We start from the raw sequence: 9,639 nt of genomic DNA on the forward strand, positions 1-9,639 counted from the left end.
TACACCCCTGCCCAGGTACCTGACTGGTACACACACGAGTACCTAATTCTTATTGTGGCAGCCTGCACAGTGCACACGTACACCCCTGCCCAGGTACCTGACTGGTACACACACGAGTACCTAGACAGTACCAATGCTGTTGCTGCACAGGACCCACCAGCAGTGATACTGCACTGGTTATACACTGGTACTGCACAGTACCAGACAAGTACCTTTGGCGAGTGGCGACGGTGTACCTGTGCAGGCGGCCACAAATAGGAATCTGGTACTGTAACTCATAGCCCATAGATATTTTATTTGTTTAAGGGTTATCTAACAGTGTTTTGAAACACTCTATCTTGAAAAAAAAAAAGAAGAGATTCATCACTCACAAATAATTATGCTCGCAAGTATTAGGCCCTATTATATTGTAGCAAATGCGGTATTAGTGTAGGTGACTGGTGACGCATGCAAAAATCACGGCTTGTACAAAACTGATCTAATTTTTATCTCTTTTACAGTCCCATACAGCTCCTGGTTCACATACGTTCTCAGCTTCTGGAAGAAACATCGTTATGACGAGAATTTCCTGTTTCTAAAATTTGAAGAAATGAAAAAGGTTTGTATTATTTAAAAAAGCTCTTCGTGGCAGAAAAAAAAACCTAAAATGTGCTTAATTTGTTAGATCTTAAAGCCATAATGTACGATCTTGTAATAGTCTTTTTTCAAATCGGACTTTTTGGCATATATGCAATCACTGGTAAGGGGCTGTGCAATGATTATGAGCCCTGGGGGAGGGTAAAATGGGGGGGGGGGGGAAGAAATTTTTGGGGGGCCGAAAGGGGGGGGGGCAAGAAATTTTGGCAAGCCGAGAGGGGGGCAAGCGATTTTTGGCACGCATTCACGGGGCGCCTTTTTAATAAAACGCTCTAAAAAGGCTTAGGAAAACAGTATACCTACTAACATATAGTTTAGTTCAGTCCAGCCGTATTAGTTACAGGTTAGTCGTACTTGACATTGTTTTAACTAACTTTTCCTTAGTTAGTCACCCCAAGTTTCGTTTTCAGTGTACGGAAACGCTTAAATATGCAAATTTTCCTGCTCGCTACGCTCGCAACATACATATAGACCATTTAAAGTTTGGAATTTGGGATCCCAAAATTTGGCATGTTCAAGGGGGGCAAAGAATTTTTGGCGGGCCGAGAGGGGGGGCAAGCGATTTTTGGCGGGCCGAGAGGGGGGCAAGCGATTTTGGCGAGCCGTTCAGAAATTTTACCCCCCCGGGGGGGCTGATAATTATTGCACAGCCCCTAATGTATACACATGTCATAAATTACACCTAATTGGAATCGGCCAAAATTGTTGTGTTTGTAGGTCAACAGAACAATTTTGACATAAAGTCATTAATATGACTTTATGTCCGCCTTCATATATAGTGGAACTCCAAAATACAGTTGGGGTTCTTTCACTTTCCCTTGTTATTTAAGATTAAAATTGACATTTGCATTGTTTTCTCTTAGGATCCACGTAACGCTGTACTTCAAGTGGCCCACTTCCTTGGCAAGGATCTTGATGACGAGACCATTGACAGGGTTGTACGGTACTCATCAGTAGACAGTATGAAGGAGAGGTTTAAAACATCAGAGAAGCATTCAGATAAACCTAGTGAAGATCATCATGAAGCGGAGAAATCCAAACTTGGAGCTCCGGGAATCATCAGGAAAGGTAGGTATACATCAGGGAACCAAGCCATTAATAGCTCGGTCATAGACCATTCTTGTGTGTCAACTTTATTTGTCTCAACAATGACACTGCTACAGTGATTAAGGTAGTTGTGGATATTGTTCATTTCAACCATTCCTATATGTAACTAAAATGATGATGTTGTACTCACATTTTAGTGACGTTTCACCACTAACGCTATGGTTTCATCAGATTGGCAACTCATCACATCTGACTGTTTCCTTTTATGGGCAACAGCAAGCAATGTATGTGATGAGTTGGTCAAAGATGTTTGAGTGCATAGGCCCCATCGTCAGAGTTTCATGTCCTTTTCTGCGGATCCAAACGAAGGTAGTGTTTTCAATCTTTGTTTCTAATTTATTTTACTCTATAGGTATTGTTGGCGATTGGAAACAACATTTTACAGAAGAACAAAGTAAAAAATTCGATGAGTTGTTCCGTGAGAAAATGGAAGGTTCTGGATTGGATATCGATTTCGAGATCTAGTTAACAGGGTTACACCGACATTGGCCTATCATTGTAAAGTTAGTGTATACGGTAATAGATTGATTTTGGAAAAGTCGTAGCCTATGAAACAATTCCTATTAACCTCCAATATTCAATTATTGTATTAGCTTTAAAAGTTCACATGTCTTGTAATTCAAGTGGTAACAGTGCAATGACAAAGTTAGTAGAAAATTTATGCAGAATCCGTGAGGTAATAGCGGACATGAATAAATTATCTAATATCACCGACGTGTTTGGGCTATAGAGGACCTATATAGTGCTTTTCGCTTTCGATGTGACAGAAGTTCATTTGTCATGGGATTCCCGCGTGAAATTGAACTTGTTGAGCTTTATCATGTTTAGCATGTTTTTGTACACGCGCGCACGGAGACGGCACATTGTTATATGTGTCACTACATGGTAGAAACAACTCAAACAAGAATTATAATCAGAGAAAGAATTAAAAAGGCTAGTTTGCGTCTGACTTCACTGTCAGTCAAACTCCTCGTGGCCCTTGATTGGTTAGTATAGCGCATAGGAAGGTTGATTCATCCGGTGCCGATCGAAAAATAGGAATCGCAGAAAATGTCGACAAATTACGGTACTGTTACAAAGCAAACAGCAAATTTTCCAGGCATTGTGGACATTGCGCCTTCAGGAAAAAAGGAATAAGAAAGTGTCCTATTGCTAATAATACCTAACTTTCGAGATGGTTTGTATATTTGAACGTGCAAAATGAACCATAAAGTATACACAGTTTAATGCCGCGTTCAGAAACCAAATTAACCTTTTCGGTAAATCCCTTAAGCCTTTGATGCGCACATCGTTCAGCGAACGTCGTTACTGCGCATTGCAAGCTCGGCGTGACGTCAAATGACGACATCTCAGGTGTACTCGCAAATGCTTATGGGATTTACCGAAAAAGTCAACCAACACGACATTCGTAAACAAATTGCGCCCGAGTTTGATTGACAGATGACGTCAGACGCAAACTTATATATTACTGTGATTTTCATGTGTACGTATACCAATGGCACCTGAAATTGGGTATTAATCGATGTAGGCCTACATTTATGAATCATTGTACCCATCTTACAGTACTAAATAAATTGAATTAATACGTGTTTGGCGTTCCTGATTAATTGGCATTGAGTAAATCATGAAATAGCGCGTAATTTAAATGCATTGCTTATAGATGAGGTGGTATTACACATGGTGTTAAATTGCCGGCAACTTGTGCGACTCGCGTCATAATGAAAAGGCGATTGAACAGGGACGTGGTGCTGCACTGTTATACGGTAGCTTAATAACCGTAGACAGAAGCCTATGTGTACCAGGCAAACGCAAACTGCTTTTGAAAACATTCGCAAAACGTGGCTAGAAAGCGGTTAAATGTCAGGTTATGTAAAGGGTATGTTCCCGGGTATAGCCTACCGTAAAATCTCGTCTACAAGCATATAGAGTGCTTCTGATGAAAGCTAAATTACAGATCCAAGCATAGGCCTATGCAAACAAGTATTATTGTAATACCAATCTATTGTATTGGCATATTCACGCTTGTTTCATATTAATTGAGCTTTCATCAAAAACGCTATATATGCTTGTAGACGAGGTATTACGGTACTATGTTGCGTATGTATTAACATTACAATAACATTCGAAAACATTTGTGAAAAGTTGCTGCAAATCATTAAGTGTTGAAAAAATGTATGCAGCAAATATTTTACGATAACATTTTGAGAAAAATGTTAAAATGTTGTTCTAGTGTTTTTCTTTTAAAACGTTTTCATAACCCGACAGCTAATGTTATTAAAACAAAAACATTTCTAAAGACGTTTTTGTGTTTGCTGGGTATATGAATACAGCGATCGCCTCATCCATACGAGCTATCAGATATATTATGCTGCAGTAAATTAGTGGGGAGGCAATTTCTTTTAAAAATATGTACCTATTGAAAATGATGTGCATTGTTTAATATGTAGGCCCTATTTGGTACGGATACAGTGTATTGGGTAGCTAGGCCATACCGTATTATTACAAAATTACAATGCATTATAATGTATAAATTGAAATATAATGTAATCGATTCAATGCATTCTTTAAAAAAGCATGCATTGCGATTTTTATCTTTATAAGTGTATAAATTGTTTCGTTTAGATTGTTATTTTTAGATATGATTTATAGTAACTATAGTATAGTACGCAAACATGTTATGTTAAAAACATTTCTCATAAAGTTATAGATAGTTAAAATATTAGTTACATCATTATTGACCAAATAGGCCGAAATGAGAAAACAGTATTGTTGTAAGACTTTTTTGCCAAATATTGCACATACCAAAGAGTAAACGCAATTTAGGGCAACGTTTTATGTCTATGTTAAAAACAGCAGCTTTGAGAAGTAATTTTTTAATCCAAAGAGTAAAATATTGTAAGTTATGATGTCATCACAGGTGACACCTATCCATCCATTGATTAGCCTGATCTTGCTTATTTCATGACAATCAACATGATATTGGACGAATATTCAACTTATAGTTTGCTGAATTCTTCTTTTTCAGCAATGTTGCAATACTTCTGACCAGTGTGTGCATGTAGTATAGGCATAATGTAAGGCACAACATCCATTTTGGTCCTATAGCACTATCGGAGCCCGACGAAGTACCGATGGCACTTTTTATCGTACCCTGAACAGTGCATTCGTTTTTTATTTAAATGAAAAACAATAACAATATGCAACTATTAATTATTATGCTTGATACAATTTATTACATCTCCAGGGAGTGATTTTCAGAGTCATCGGTGCCTAACCGGGCACCAATAGTACTATATAGGACCAAATTCGGTGTGGTGCATAGACAGGTCAAATTTCTTTACACATACCAAAGACCAAACGTATTTTAGACTAAAGGGCCAGTATTGTACTTTTTAAAGATACACTGCTTATTTATGTTCATTTTTTTATGTATTATTATTACCCGGTAGGTCGACCGGAGGAAAAGACCTTATGGCATCACGAGTCGTGTGGGTGGGGTGTCCGTCAACAATTAGGCCCTATGTAAGCTTGGTTTAAAAAAATTGGGTCTTGTAATGAACAATTCAAATGCTATTAAAACCCAACTTGGGCCATAGCTGTGCTATGAGTCTTTACTTCGTGTATTCGCCAGCGAAGTGGTTACATACATAACTCCTTGCCTTGGTAACTGGATCACGCACCTTTTGGAATTGGTAGTACATGCCATAGACTTTGTGTTGCGATCATTTCGATCATGGTCCAGAACTCGAAAGCGTGAACCAGTTGACATAGTGATAATCCGAATACACGTACCGGTAACACTTCGCTGGCGAATGATATCCCAGGTCACATACTGAGTTCAATGGTCATTTGAGGTCAACTTGTAAAATAGCATGAAAATTAAAAAAATTATTGTCTCATATCTTCGAACGACTTATCTGGGACCGCCGTCCCAATATTTTTATTATTATGTTTAATATACTTAATCAAATCAAATTTGAACCAGAATGGTATGAGGGTCCTATATATAACAGTGAGAAACACTCTATCTGCATTAATTTTGACGAAGTTAGGCAATCACGAAGAGTTTTCAAAAATGCCTTCGCGTTTTTGTGTATTCCAAAACACTTTGTTCTCTCAAGAATATTTCAAAGTAGTAGCGTATTACGTTGGCAAGGTCTTAAACAATTTTGCTATTTTTATACTTAACCATTTTAACAGTAACGTTTTTAATTGGTAAAAAGTGAAAAATTGTAGCATTTTTAATGACTTGTCAAAAGCACAAATTTTATTGCAGCATTGCATTAACAGTTAACTTGTCGAAAGCACAAATTATTCAAACATGTGTGCCTCCAAATATACAACGCTGTATTTCATATGTTGTTTACTTGCATATGCATTTGTCTTTGTAAAAAGACACCTGGCTTTGTAAAAAGACTGAATGCGATGTTGTCTACTCACATACTGTGTCTTTATAAGTACAAATTACGATGAAAAGGAATATTATGAACATTTGGAGATGACAGAGTGTACGGATACTTTTGTGCGCAATATAATACTTAATAGAATTTTTCCGATTGATAAGGCTGAAATATTAATAACCACTCATGTGTGATACTATCGTATCGACATTTGCCAAAAACTATAGTTAAACAGTATATGACGTTAAACATTATTATAGATATAAGGAATTAATCCGTAGGTTTGTATAATGTTGTGTGTGATATATACCATTTAGTCCCGGCCATTAGTGTTATTATAACATATCCCCACCCATTCATATTATTATTAGGTATACGGCTGGTCAAGGAACACGCGTATCAGGAAACTTACCGGTACCACAAATTTGGGCAGTAATCCATGAGCAAGTCCCGGAGTAAGTGGCTTATGTGCTATGCCATTGTTTTAAACACGATCATGGACACACCACACATTTGGGCTGTAAACCTGGATAATAATGTGGCATGTGTGCTATTAAATCAGTTGCTAAAAAGCCTGTATATTACACCGCCGTAATTTTCGGATGTTTTGGAGAAAGTTTTTCACGTAAAATGAGAGAAAATTGATGGACTTCGTCGTCCATATTGTAGTGGTCCTTATTGTGAAGTTAAGATCGAGTGCTAAATTGTGGCATGTTCCTTGTTCTCATTTTGTGTGCAAATTTATTCCAGTCCTTTAACCTGCCTAACAGGGGTGAAAATAAGGAGTGATCAGTGATGGACCAGGGGCTACTTTTACATACAAATGGCACCTGGTTCAACAACTTTAACTATATAGGAACCAGAGACAATTTCCAATCACGAAAGGGCCAATAAAGTTGTGCCGAATGAGTTACATTATAGTTGCTTTGAATTTGATATTTTGGTTCAATATCCAGGGGGTCAGTTTCGTGAGAAAAGTGTCCCCTGGTCAACTAAAATTGAGATGGAACCAGGGGCCACTTCAGAGTTTCTGGGGGCCAAACGGCTCCCGTCTCCACTTATTTTCACCCTTGCTGCCTAACAATTATGTAGATATTATTATTGTTAAATGTACAGTAAGATATAGCGCTGTATTATAATGCAAATCTAAATGTGATCAAAATATATGTGTGATTTTAGGGTAAGGAATATGAAATGACTTAAATATTTCACGGAAAATTAAAAGTGACAAAAGTCGCACATATGTGGTAGTTATTGTACATAATAACATTTTTATTATTTGTTTTTTACACCTTGAAATACCATAATAACAATGATAATTGCACATATTTGTTATTAGTAAACAGACAAAAACAATATGATATTAAGTCCTTCAGTATATAACAGAAAATATCTTTATCCAAATAAAGTGAGAAAAGGTTACTCACTAAAAATTATGAAAGTATTGAAATAATCTAAGTCATTTTGGATATTTTAAGATTGGTATTTGGACAAATTTTAATCGTATAGGTTTTGATTTTAAATATTTTCAAAAAGTCACACATGTTGTGCTATTAACGTATAATTATAAACGACAAGTTGGAAGCTGTATAATTGTTAATGTGTTGAAACTGTTGATACAAATTCTGTTCTTGCCGCTATGCAGCTGGCGTACATTATTAAGTAAATAAACTTTCTGTTGTCTAAAATGTTTACGAGTATCGCCATTTTTTGTAACAATGTGGGTTTGTGGTAAGGGTGAAGATGTTGGCAGGCGAAAATCTAACTTTGCTTTGTTAGGATATTCAGAGACATGAAAGTATATACCTTGATTTCATTATTATATTAAAAGTATAGTATAGTCTAGCCAAGTTATCATTGGTTATGGGAAAACTTGGGTTAATAACACTCCCTCCCATTTCAACCATTCCATTTTACGTGCTAAAGCTCACACAAAAACATCAAAATTCTATAATGAAACAGTACCAACTTTTCATGCATATAAAATCCAAAATGGCCAGTAATGCAGGGATGGAATTTTCGAAGTTGGTCAAATTTATATTTAGTTTAAAAGAAAAACAATGTATTCCTCTTACCTTAACTATAGATGTATCCGTTTCACAACATAAGGATAGGCGGGGATGTTTGTGGCAGGGTATGAGTGGGGTACGTGTGTGCATGCGTGGTGAAGTAAAATAAAGTGAATTTTATTTTGTGTGGACATCCAGCGACAGGAAAGTCAACGCTGATGCCATCCTTGTTAACAGTCGAGTACAATAGCAAGAGCACAATCAGCATTATTGCTTACTTTGTCCCCCGGCTTTGTCCAGCTGTGCAGTGATGTAGCATGAGCCATTCGGGGGGTGCACCAGGCCTGATGGGTGGATTGTCTACATCATAACTGGAATTTTAGGACAAACTAAAAGTGTCCACCCGTAAAAATCCCATCAGCAAATAAGGAGGGAGCTCTATTTGTATCTAGGCCAATACATTTACACTTTATAAGGCAAAGGAGCCCATTTCTGCGCCAATCTATACGCAACGTTATATAATATCCAGTGTGTGTAAACAGAAGTGGGCGCCACAACCATGACAACCAAGTATTACTCACTAATTAATAATTGCCCCTTAGGCCAAAAAAAATTGTTTGTTTGTCCACGTCCGACCGACCGTGTACCCTGGTCCCGACCGTGTCTTTTTTTTTTTTTTTTTTTTTTTTTTTTTAATTTTTTTTGATTTTATTTTTGTATGGCATCGATGGGACACCGTATAAAACAGTGGTTAGTATAAATTAAAGAAAGAAAATGCAAAGAAAATGAACAGTATAACATGCAGAACCATCTCAAGAGTTAAACCAGTAAAGTCCTGTGTGTTTTGACTTATTTACCAGTCTTCAAATTGTCAGTTTCAAGTGCAATGTCTAAAAAATAAAATTTAAAAAAATCCGACCTACCGACCCAACTGTTTCATAAGCCTCTATGGACAAACAAACAATTTTTTTTTTGCCTTATGGCCAGATTCACTGCTCGAGTAGGGCCTACTTTACGTAACTTAGTGATAAATTAAATATTTTGCAAAGCTATATTGCTGTGTAGGGGCTGTCATCGGATTTATGTTTGGGCATTTGAAGATGGAAAATAATGGCTGTCTATAATAATGCGATCAAGCAAAATGAGTCTGATGTCGATCAAAATTCAGTTTTCAATTTCATTATGATTATGATTATGATCCATACTCAGAGCTTTATTTTGCTGAAAATCCCATCATAATTAGACTTCTGGTTCCAGAGATATGGCCATTTTAGTTTTGCTCAGAACAATAAAATATAAAAGGAAGTTGAATACTATTATTGATTATATCTCAAAATCAATATTCCCGACATCCGACTCATTTTGCTTCGTTGCATCACTTAATTATAGCCGACCAGGCCTACATGTGCATGTGTGCGTGATGATAACGTAATTAGTTTGTTAGGACATCCAGAGACAGGAAAATCAACGTTGATGCCATGCTTGTT

At 36.9% G+C, this 9,639-nt stretch overlaps 1 protein-coding gene across 2 annotated transcripts in view; it reads left to right on the forward strand.

Moving 5' to 3' along the window:
* The window catches only part of LOC140141509 (amine sulfotransferase-like), a 31,227-nt gene extending 23,396 nt beyond the window's left edge, over positions 1-7,831 (forward strand). For both annotated transcript variants that reach the window (XM_072163393.1, XM_072163394.1), the window contains exons 5-7: positions 501-598; positions 1,500-1,704; positions 2,096-7,831. In XM_072163393.1, coding sequence (XP_072019494.1) covers positions 501-598; positions 1,500-1,704; positions 2,096-2,208 — 416 coding nt within the window. In that variant the 3' untranslated portion in view covers positions 2,209-7,831. The remainder of the gene's footprint in view (positions 1-500; positions 599-1,499; positions 1,705-2,095) is intronic.
* Positions 7,832-9,639: the final 1,808 nt, after the last annotated feature.

The sequence above is a fragment of the Amphiura filiformis genome, chromosome 19 (genome assembly GCF_039555335.1).
Source record: "Amphiura filiformis chromosome 19, Afil_fr2py, whole genome shotgun sequence".
NCBI classification, from domain to species: domain Eukaryota; kingdom Metazoa; phylum Echinodermata; class Ophiuroidea; order Amphilepidida; family Amphiuridae; genus Amphiura; species Amphiura filiformis.